General features: G+C 36.1%; 1 protein-coding gene across 3 annotated transcripts in view; it reads left to right on the forward strand.

The window, feature by feature from the left end:
* The window catches only part of Gcfc2 (GC-rich sequence DNA-binding factor 2), a 29,149-nt gene extending 17,401 nt beyond the window's left edge, over positions 1-11,748 (forward strand). For all 3 annotated transcript variants that reach the window (XM_004844644.4, XM_021258246.2, XM_021258247.2), the window contains 6 exons: positions 613-734; positions 2,023-2,099; positions 3,781-3,847; positions 8,723-8,869; positions 9,686-9,810; positions 11,325-11,748. In XM_004844644.4, coding sequence (XP_004844701.1) covers positions 613-734; positions 2,023-2,099; positions 3,781-3,847; positions 8,723-8,869; positions 9,686-9,810; positions 11,325-11,439 — 653 coding nt within the window. In that variant the 3' untranslated portion in view covers positions 11,440-11,748. The remainder of the gene's footprint in view (positions 1-612; positions 735-2,022; positions 2,100-3,780; positions 3,848-8,722; positions 8,870-9,685; positions 9,811-11,324) is intronic.
* The last annotated feature ends 493 nt before the right edge of the window (positions 11,749-12,241 follow it).

Consider the following 12,241-nt stretch of genomic DNA (forward strand, 5'->3'; position numbering starts at 1 on the left):
AATCAAGGGTTGCCCTTAGCTGGGAGCACCAGTGCTTCACCTGTAGGAATAGAAGACAGGTTAGAGCCTATGGGCCCAGATGCAGGTGGGTGTTGATTCTATGGCAGGAGCTTGTGGAGCTTCTCTTCTGCTTGCTTCTAGTTTTTTCAACAAATTAGGAAGTAAAGTAAACAGCTAAGAAAGAACAGTGGAGGAGAAAAAGGAAAGTCCATCAACTGAGAGTGAGAGCAAGAAGGAGGGAGAAGGTATGAAATACTCATCTAGGTGAGAGGGAGAGTGAGTGGACCAGAGACAGAGAAGATGACTGCTGCCAACCAGTAATGGCTCACTTGAGTTTATCGTGCTCAATTTTTTAAGCTACATGGTCTCAGGCATAGACTTAGTGAGAAGATGGATTTAACTAGGGTTCTGGGTTAACCAGAAGAGTCCAGTTAAGCCCAAGGAGGACAAGGAAATTAAGGGTGTATACAGATGTGTGGTAGTAATGATTGGCCATAGACTGGAACCTGAATAAAGCATGAAGTAGCCTCTGTTAAAGTCCTTAGTTGTTTTTACATGATAAGTAAAAGAATCTATCAAATAAATTGTACACCCCTGCAATATTTGTTTCAGACTTCATAGAATTCATTTGGGATCCTTTGTCAACCTCACAGACAACAAGTTTAATAACACACTGCAGAGTGATTCTTGAAGAACATTCCACTTGGAAAAATGAAGTTAGTAAAAGCAAACAGGTAATAATTTCTTGGACCTGAAATATACCTCAAAAGTAGAGTGTTTGCCTTGCCTAGTATGCAAACGGTTCTGGGATTAATCCCCAGTACTGTTGAAAATAAATAAAATAATAATTTATATAAACTCAGAAAGTATTTTGTGGAAGTATTTCCTAGAAAATTATCTCTTTTTCTTTGTACAGCATTCAGAACATTTTAAGCAACTGAGTAAAACAAAATCAAATTTTTGTTTTTAATGTAAAAAGTATTGACATTGCTTGAAGAATATGTTATGGATAATTGTATGGAAAGAGAAGACTTCAGTATGCTTTGTATGAAAAGTAAATTTGGTCAAACTTAGATTTAGGACTAGTTTGTTTTTTTATAGGGTATGTGGCAGCTTAATTTGTGTTCTATAGTATCATTGATTTAAAAAATAATTGTCATTGTAGTGTGTAGTATGTCATTTTCATTTTTCACATATGGATTTTTGAAGAATAAAAACCATATCTCATAGAAATATTGCTAATATGTGAAAAATACTTTAATCTTCCATTGTCTTTTTGTCCTAGTAATGGCATTGTACGATTAATTTTGTTCAGAATTTTTTGTTCAGAGTTATAATCCTAATGGATATATCATACTTCTATATAACATTATTATACTACACATTTATATTTGCATGTTACTACTGTTTTCATAAACTTTAGCTAAGTAGTATCTCCATTCAATGATTCCTTATGATTGACTATTTTGGACATTATTGGTTTTTAACATAGTAACAAAATGAATTTGCCAAAGTAAATTTACTGAATCAAAGAACATAGACAAATACAGGTACCCGTAGCTAGAGGATAAGAAGGAGACAGAAGCTAAAACGAAACAAAACAACAACAATAAAAAATAGAAACATAGACAACCAGATTAACTAGTTTGCACCCAAATGCAACAATGTGTGTGACTAAGTTTCTCATACTCAATTTACAATTATTTTAACAGCTGAGGCCATGAAAGTATACATATTTGCACTATTAATGTTTCTTTGGCCAGGCATAGTGGTGCACACCTGTAATCCCAGCTATTCAGGAGGCTGAGACAGAAGGGTCACAAGTTAAAATTCCTGTTAGTAATTTTTGTTTATGTCAACTTATTGAGAGTTTATATCAGAGTTAAATATAAAAAGGACTGGAGATGTAGCTCAGTGGTAGCACACTCTGGACTGATCTACAGTACTGAAAAAAAATACATTTTTTTTAATCTGTATCCACCTGTGACTATAACTAATGCTTTTCAAATTTTTAAATAATAGGATTTACTTAAATCCATTGTTTCAAGCATGAAGAAGGCAATAGAAGATGATGTTTTTATACCTCTGTATCCAAAGAGGTAAGAATTGTTAATTTCTAAATTGTTTGTAATATTGTATCATTTAATACAAATTTAAGAATATATTGCAACATCGGCTGGGTATTTAGCTCAGTGGTGCCACTGCCTGCCTCACAAGCTCAAGAGCCTGAGTTTGATCCCCGGTACCAAAAAAAAAAGAATATATTGCAACGAAAACTGCACTGTTTTCAAAATATACACACACACGTCTATTAAGATGCAAATTGAGATTTCAACAGATATTTCTCAGTCACCTGGTATATACCATACATGACATTCAGCACTTGGTCATCATGGTTGTTTTTTGTTTTGGGTTTTTTTTTAAAGGTATCCTGGTAACATGAAGGGTATCAGAGTGGTAAAGAGCAACATTTTTGTGCTTGAATCTACCATTGCTGTATACTTGACCTTGGGTCGTTCCAGGTCTCAGTGTCCTCACCGTACAGTAAGGACAGAATTGATAGTTGCTTCATAGGACATTAGAAGGCTGAAGAGACTACTCCAAACAGAATAGTGCCCAGCACAGAGGAAACATAGCATAAGCCTAGAACCTCACTGAAGAACCAGAAACTGCAACTGTGACACTGTATTTGCTTCATGAAACATGTAGTATTTGAGGTGTGGGCATACATGTGCTAAGAAGGCTTCAGTTATAATAATGATTTATGAACTGTAGCTGTTTAGTGAGTATTCACCGGAAGAAAGCAGTTTATGGAGAGGGGAAAAAGGAACCTCAGAGCTTGAAGATTTATTGTGAGTTGTGAGGAGATACCTGCATGTGGAAATTCTACCCTGGTAAAGTTTACTTTGTAGTGTTTTAGATGTGTAATACATATTCACATAGTTTAGAAGTACTGTGTAGAAGATGCAGAAATAGCTCCAGACATACTCAGCCACCTAATCTTTGACAAAGGAGCTAAGCATGTTCACTGGAAGAAAGATAGCCTTTTTAATAAATGGTGCTGGAAAAACTGGCTTTCCACAATGTAGAAGATTGAAGCTAGGACCATATCTTTCACCACGCACTAACCTAAAGTCAAAGTGGATTGAAGATCTAAATTTTAGTACTGATGCCTTTCTCACCATGACATTAGACAGTGTGCATAATGGATTGTAAATGCATCTTCTGCAGATTTACAAGAAATAACAACATTCTCAGAATTAACATTCTAAAATATTAAAAGTACAAGGAAAACACTAAGCAAGCATTTATAGCAATACTAGGACATTTACAATCATTGTTTTCATTATTGCCTTTTGCTCATTGGCACAAATTTTCTGTGTTGTAATTATTGTATTGCTTTGTATTTCATGTTTGTTATACTCATGACTTCAGGGTTAAGTATTTGTACACCAAGTATTGCAATCACCTTTCTCTTACTGTACATACAATGTAATGCACAGTTTTGGTGCTTAACAATATTTCTCTTTTTCTTCAATAAAGGATATTTAAGTTTAAAAAAAAAAACACTTTTTTTGTGTGTGGTGATGTCACCCCTGTAATCCCAGCACTGAAGAGGCTGAGGCAGGAGAATTGCCACAAGTTGGAGGCCAGTCTGAACTCATAGCAAGACCTTGTCTCAGAACAAACAAACAAGCAAAAATGTCTTTTAAATTTGGTTCTTCTGAATGAGTAAGAGTCTTTAGAACTTTCTCCTTTCTCTTTGTTTCAATTTATTAGCACTATAGAAGATAAAACATCAGCATATTCAAAGTTCCAAGAGAGACAGTTCTGGTCGGCTCTAAAGGTAAGCAAAAGACTACAGAAATACAGATATAGTTTATGATCTACATATGCAGAACATAGGGTCATAACCAAATTTCTGACTTAGGCTGTGTTTTCACTGCTAGTTTATTACATTCTTTAGGAACATTGTAGGAGATGTGGGAAAAAGAAAAGGCCTGGGAGGGAAGATGAGATCTGTCTGGGACATAATAAATACAGGACAAATTGAGACACAGACGTCTAGAAGGCATGGGGTATGGGAGTCCACATTTCAGGGACAGATCTGAGCTGAGGGTTTGGCAGTCTGCATGCAGGCAGTATCTATGGTCAGGAATGACAGGTTCTGAGAAGGGTGGGTGAAGTGTGAAGAGAAGGCTGAAGACAGAGCCCTGACAACACTTGCAGAAGAGGGGCAACGAAAGTCATCTTCAGAGAAACCTTACATTGGCAGTAAGACAGTGGCCTCACGGTTATCAATAAGCACATTGCAGATGAAGACAAGAATATTAAATGCCACAAAAAAGAATTAGGAAGAGGGCTGGGGATTTAGCTCAGTGGTTTTGCCACCTGCTGCGCAAGCACAAGGACCCAAGTTCGATCCCTGGTACCAAAAAAAAAAAAAGAGAAGGAAGCTCCCTGCCGCCATCCCAGGCTCCTAGGGCAGAGAAGGTGAGCCGGTCCCAGCACCCAGAAGGAAGCTCCCCGCCTCCATCCCAGGCTCCTAGGGCAGAGTAGCCCAGCCGGTCCCAGCACCTGGAAGGAAGCTCCCCCACTGCCATCCCAGGCTCCTAGGGCAGAGAAGCCCAGCCGGTCCCAGCACCTGGAAGGAAGCTCCCCTGCTGCCATCCCAGGCTCCTAGGGCAGAGAAGGTGAGCTGGTCCCAGCACCCAGAAAAAAGCTCCCCCGCTGCCATGCCAAGCTCCTAGGGCAGAGAAGGTGAGCCACATGGGCAAAAGAAGCACCCTCCCCCTCCCATGGAAATGAGAAAACATGTAAACAAGCATCAAAAACAGACTTCTGGATCACCTACAGCAACTCCAAAGGGAAATGAGATGGAAAAATCTAATACTCAACTACCTGGACTCTCTGAACTGCGAACAAAAGAGGATCTGGGAAAAATGAAATCAGAAATAATTACTCAGAAAACAGCAAAGATTGTGCTCATGGTGCAAGACTTGATTAATAAATCCAGAGAGGACACAGATAAAAAAATAGAGGAGCTAAGGAACATGATGGAATCCCAATATAGGAAACAAATGGAATCCATAAAACTGATGCAAACAGATTTCCAGGAGATTAAAAACTCCATCAAAAGTCTGCACAGCAGAATGAACCAATGTGAGGATAGAATTTCAGATATAGAAGATAAGATTGCAATTAGTGAGGAGGAAAAGAAAAGTTGCTTTAAAATTGTAAGGGAACATGAGAAATCAATCCAGCAGCTGCTAGACGATGCAAAGAAGAATAACATAAGACTGATTGGAGTCAATGAAGAAAGAGGAGAGAGTGCAGATGACATAAAAAAACTTCACAGAAGTGATGGCAGAAAACTTCTCAAGGAGGGGAAAAGAACTTGACATACAGATAAGTGAGGCATATAGGACTCCAGCTAGCCTTAATCAAAAAAAATCTACACATAGGCATATAATAGGATTCCAGAAATCCAACAGAAGAACAAAATTCTACAAGCAGTGAGAGAAAAGAAACAAATCACATACAAAGGAAAGCCCATCAGAATCACAGCAGACTTCTCAATGCAAACCCTCAAGGCAAGAAGAGCTTGGAGTGATGTATTTCAAGCCCTAAAGGAAAATAGCCTCCAACCCAGATTGATGTACCCTGCAAAACTATCTTTCAAAATTGATGGAGAAATAAGATACTTTCTTGACAAAGAGCACCTCAGGAACTTCATGAATACCAAACCAGCACTCCAAAAAATTTTAAGACAATACCCTAGGAAAAGACAATGAGGATCACAACCCCAGGAAACCCAGCAGAATGAATCCATTGGGAGTGAAAAATTAAACGCAAAGAGGGAGACTCCAACAAAAAGAAAAAGTCATGACAAGGCTTTTAAAACTTTTAACTTCATCTCCCTAATGAGTGTATAATTCAATCTTGTTATTGTACTGATTAGTATTTTTCTGATTCTAGAGTTGCACACCTTTCCTTGTGCTATACTGGCTATTTATCATCTTCTTATGTCTACTTTTTAATTGAGTTGTCTATTAATGAGCTCTAAAAATTCTTTATATATTCTGCTCATAGGTTATATGCATTGTAAATATGGTCTGTTTAAGGACTACCTTTCATTTTAATGATGTCATTTAAAGTTCTAAATTTTGATGGAATTTCATTTATCAATTTTTTTCTTTTATACATCATGTTTTTTGTATCCAGGGTAGTTCTTGCCCACCCTGAATTCATAAGTATTTTCCCTTATAATTTCTTCTTAAAGTTTTATACTTTTAGGCTTTCATATTTAGGTTCATAGATCCCTTCAAGTTATTTTCATGTATGGAAATAAAGGGTTGAGGTTAATTTTTTATATATGGATACCAGGTGTTCTAGTGCCATTTGCTGAAAACACTGTCTCTTCCTTGGCTCTTGAATTGAGTTTATATTCTATAAAATGCTAATGTTAAATAATCTTTCAAAACTCAGTGGACCATATATATGTGGTTCTATTTCTAGATTCTCTGTTTTATTCCAATGATGTATATGTCTTTCCTTACACCAACACTGCTTTGATTACTGTAGCTTTAGAAGAAGTCTTAAAATTAGGTACTAAACGTCTTCCAACAAGGTTTTTGTTTTTGTTTTTAACTTTTGTAGGTCCTCTGTACTCCTACATAACTTTTAAATTTCAATATCCAGTTCTTCATTTATAGCAAGTATACACAGACCTGAATTTTTATATATACCTTGTGTTTTCTAATCCTGCTAAATTCAAGTACAAGTTCTCGGGGCTCCTAGAGATTTCTTAGTATTTTCTCTGTAGATGATCATTTCATCTACATATAAAGATTTTGCTTCTACCTTGCCAATCCTATCCTAATTGTGTCATTTTATTGCCAGAGCATTTTGGTGGGGCCTAGGTTTCAAAGTTTAATGGACAGATAAAGAGTAAGCATATCTGCCCTTGTTCCCCACCTTAAGGAGAAAGAAAGCATTGTATCTTCTCCATTCATATAAGGTGTTCTCGCTGGAAGTATAGAGTACATGTCTTTAATCTGTTGAGAAGGTTCTTTTCTACTTCTAGTCTCCTGATAGCTTTTACCATGAACAGCTGTAGAATTTAGTCCAGTACTTTTTCTCCAACTAGTGACAGGATCATATGACTTTTTCCTTTCCTCTGTTAAAATGATGATTTTGGGGGGTGGATCTTCCAATGCTGAACCAACACTGCCATCCCTATAACAAAATCACTTTCTACATCGTGCCAGATCTGACTTCTAATAGTTTGATTTGTTAAACAAATTTCTATCTATGTTCATACTTTTTTCTTCTATTATCTTTATCCAGTTTTAGGATTAGCACAATGTTGAGTTCCTATAATGAAGAGAGAAGTGTTCCTTCTTTTTTCTGCTTTAATTATTTGATATAATTTATCAGTTAAAATGTTTATGAGCCTGCTGTTGTCATATAGGCAGGTTTTCAAGCTAGGAATATACTTTCTTTAATAGGTGCTATTCAAATTTTATATTTCCTCCAGAGTTAGTTTCATTAATTTGTCTTCCAAGGTACTTCTTAGAAGTTGTCAAATTTATTTCCAAAAAGGCTTTTGTAATATGCTTTCTATATCCTTTTAAATTCTGTAAAATCTGCGGTAGTGTCTCCTAGATCTTAATATTGTAATTTAAAAAATGTATAACTGATATTGTGTAACAAAGAAAAGATCTAAAAGAGCAGGGGAATTGTGAGGGGTAGGGGAAGGGAAAAAAGGGAAAGGAAAAAATATGAGAAGGGGAAAAAATGGAAACAAAATCTTTGCAAATAGGGAAGGGTGGAGGGGGTGAAGGGAGGGCAAGGGAAGGGGAAAAAAAATAAGAACGAAGATACTCATGTAATGGTACAAGATCCCAATGATGAATGTAACTGTATTTTATACCAAAAATGTACCAATAAAGTTAATGGGGAAAAAAAAATAATTAGGAGGAGATTGTTTATTGGATATGACAATTAGAAGGACATAGATCACCTCAATAAGAGTGATTTTAATAGAGTGAATGAATGTTTGTCTTGTGGTTGAGTCAGGGAAGGTGCTTTCCAGGAGAGGGAGCATTATCAACCAAAGTATGAGAAAACACTACATGTTAGTGAAACTTCACATCATTCAGCACTCAGTGTAGTAAGTAAAGTACTGGAAAGAAAGTGGAACATGTCTTAGAATTATCAGAAAGATCTGGATTGAGAGGAGGGAATGACAACCAGTATTTATTTTATAGTTTTGGTGCTTCACTCATGTTATCTCCAAATGCGTAGTTGATTATTCTTTTTTTATATAACAGAGAAATGACACTCTCAACATTGAGTGACTTCTCAAGTCAAACATTGGTAAACATGATTCTGCCTTTGACAGCAGCTTTCATGAGCCAGTGGTCCCAAGATCTAAGAGGGGATGGATTGGAAGCAATAGTATTGATGTGGAAAGGCACCAGTAAAGTTATCTGAGACAGATTGGGGTTGATAGCCTAGAAAATAAAAATAGGATAAACAAATACATGGAGTTGGAAAGAATCAGGTACTTCATCAGTGATGTTTTCTATTCTAAAATTGACAGTTGCAGTGAGTCTAATTGTCAAAGTGAAGAGTTTGGCCAACTCTTTATGTCTGTTAGAGACTATTTTGATTTCTCTGGAGAACAAGTACATATTCACTTGGTATTTTATTTTAGCTCTTCTGCAATATTCTTCTTTGGAATGGACTCCTCCCAGATGACACATTGAAAGAGTTAGGACTAGGGAAGCTGCTAAATCGCTACCTTATTATAGCTCTACTTCATGCCATTCCTGGGCCAGATGTTGTTAAAAAGTGCAGCCAGGTAAGTTGTGTAGGAACCAATTCAAATTTTTATCATTTTTTAAATATTGCTACGAAAATTTATCTTGCAGCAAAATAATTAAAATTGTGATACTCACATAAGAATACACAAATCAGTTTAAATCTAAGTAGAAACCCAGAAACAGTCCCTCTGTTTTAAGACTTAGTATATGAGTTTGAAATATCACTAACAGAGAAAGGGAAAATCATTTAATAAATGCTGCTGGGACAACTGCTATCTATAAAAAGAGTGTTAGAGCCTTGCCTCTCACTGTACAACAGTATAAATTTCAGGTGAGGGCTGGGGTACAGGCTAGTAGTAGAGCACTTGGCTAGCATATGCAAGGCTGTGGGTTCAGTCCCAGGCACCACAATCAATCATTCAATCGATTTCAGGTCAAATAAAAAGCTAAATGTAAAAATGGAATCATAAGCTATGCTAAGAAAATAAATAGCTGAGGGTAAAGGAGTCCTTTCTAAACTTAAAGGCGAAGGAAATGATGAATAAAACCAGATTTGACAATATAAAACAATAGTGGGTTAAAGAGCAAAGAAAGGGGTATTGAGATTCATTGATCATTGTGAAAGTAGGATAATTACAAGTGTTTGTGAAGAATGGTCTATTTTAAGCACTTAGTAATAAATTATTCAAATCTTATTTATAACTTGATACAGAATGGGAAATTGTTCAGAAATTTCATTAAAACATAAGCTGTAAAATGAGAATACTCAACTTCCATAATCACTGTAAGAGTATGTTAGGAAGAGTCCTTAGATAACTGTCATTATTGTAAATAGCCAGTGTTTTGATTAACAGATAGCAGCATGTCTGCCTGAAAAGTGGTTTGAAAATCCTGCTATGAGGACATCTATTCCCCAGATGGAACACTTCATTCAGTTTTTATTACAATCTGCACATAACTTTTCTAGAAGTGAATTCAGGTAATGCATATTTATTTTTACTTACATTATAATTTTTAAAATCTATGGAAACTTTGTAATACTTTAGAATTGCAGATATTTTTATGGTTACTTTGGAATTGCTTGTTATTTTATATTCATACCTCATGTATATTCATATTTTAAATATAAATCTCTCCCCAGATTAAAAAAGAACTGCATATTACAAAGGAATTTAAATTAAAACTGTAAATTAAAAATCTCTTATATCTAAACGTGTTTTTAATTTTCTTGGCCATTTTTAAAGACTCGGCACTTGTTCAGTAAGGGTTTCCTGCCTGGCATTTAGCCAACAGTACCTGGAACTCTGTTCTGAATAATTCATTCATAGCATCAGATATTTAGAGAATTAAATAGAGTAGTGTTCTGGCAAAATACCTCTGCAGAAAAAATTTAAAAGCCCAGATTTGTAGCATTTGCTGGTGGTCTTGGTGTAAGTAATCGTACCATGGCTCCCACAAGTCAATAACAGCACAGTACAACAGAGATTTCTAGTGACAAGACTTGCACTGTGCTTTTCCACTTTTTAACATATTCACGTTGAAATTTGCAAGAATGCATTCGCTAATTGTCTGTATTTGGGTTTTATAATTATAGTTGTAGTTTTATAATTACAGTTGTAGGTAGCTTAGTGACAGGGATATGTTCTAAGAAATACATCATTAGGCTATTGTGCTGTTAATGCAAGTGTCATAGCATGTACTTACATCAATCTAGATGGGGGAGGCTACTACACACCTAGGGTGTGTTTGACAGATAGATAGGCAGGGAGGAAAGAAGGAAAGAAAGAGAGGGGGGAGGGGGGAAGGAAGGAGGGAGGGAGGGATGGAGGGAGGGAGGGTGGGCGGGCGGGCGGGCAGGCAAGCTGACTGGCTGGAAGGCTGGCAGGCTGGCAGGCAGAGAGGCAGGCAGACATCTCACTCCTAGAAACATGATGAATAAAACAATGTGAGATTAAACCAGTCACAAAAGAAAATGATGCAGTCAAGAGATTGAGGAAACATGAAATGTAGGAGGCTGCTACTGCCATAACAGCAGACTGTTTTACTATAAACTTGGTAGAATTACTGTCTAAATAATGATGAAATAGTACTGTGTAGTAAATACATAAATCAGTAACATTTATTACCAAGGATTAATATACATAATTGTATGACTATACTTTATACAACTGGCAGAATAGTAAGTTCGTTCATATCAGGATCACCACAAACGCGAGAAATGTGTTGCAAGGTGACATTAGGATGGCTGCAGTGTCTGTCAGTCTGTGATTGGAATTTTCCCACAGTTCCTCTGACTGAAGTCTCATTGTGCAGTGTGTGACTTAAAGAAGGTAGCATTTCTGTATTTTATACAATTTTAGATAATGGCTTAAAGCTTCGGTTTTAAGACTGATGAGCATGGACTTAGCAGCACTCTACCCCAGAGGTATATCCCCAGCCCTGATATATTGCATTTTTAAGGGGGGAGAAATACTTTTGTGTTTTGTTTTTCAGCAATGAAGTCAAGGAAATAATTCTTATTCTCATGAAAATAAAAGCTTTGAATCAAGCAGAATCCCTCATAGAAGAAGATCACCTAGATCTTAAATCGCTAATTAAAGAAGTTTGAATAAACTTTATAAGAAAGGACTAAAATGAGATTTTAATATAGTCACACTCGGTGGCTTTGCTTGAAGAAAAAAAAAAAAAAAGCTGATGCTCTTTATTCTCTCTAATGGAGGGTGGGGTTTACAGAAGAGTGGGCCTCCCTGTCCCCATCCCCTGCACTCTACCTTCTGGTGACATGAAAGGCAGCCCTTCCGGATTCTGGATTCTGTTGTGTTTGAAAGAATTAAATGCATGGGAGTAGTAAGAATTCAATGTGCTTCTTTTTATTTCTTTCTACTTGCTTTTCATTTTTAAAAGGGAATTGGAGAAATCCTGCTTGTAACTGATTAACTTAGGGAAGCATGCTCAGTCTTATACTTCTGAAACATAAAAATATCTTTAAATTATACTTATTTGAATTACTCTGTTCATAAATAAGTTAATAAGTCTTAACTAGAATGAATTATTATTAAATAACGAGGCATTTTAAGGCATTCCATAACTGATAATCAAATTGTGCTTCAGAAATCTACCGATTTAGTGAACCAACACAAGAGTACCATTGAATCCACATCAGCAATACATAGGTACTGGTATTGTCATCTTTTTAAAGAATCTCAATTATTTTGTTTTGGCTGTTAGTGAACATGTGTTGGTTTTAGCCATTTATAATTCTTTTTGAAATGTCTTCTTTTAAAGGCCTTTATAGTTTAAAAATATTCATCTATTATTGCCTGACTTACATGGCATAGTTTTTGACTTGCCATTTTTCTTTTAATTTTTGTATGAGATGGTTCCTGGTGTAAGTCATTACTTACTAACAA

This window comes from Heterocephalus glaber, unplaced genomic scaffold (genome assembly GCF_053883595.1).
Source record: "Heterocephalus glaber isolate CG9 unplaced genomic scaffold, H.glaber_assembly_v1.0 deba00000470, whole genome shotgun sequence".
NCBI lineage: Eukaryota > Metazoa > Chordata > Mammalia > Rodentia > Bathyergidae > Heterocephalus > Heterocephalus glaber.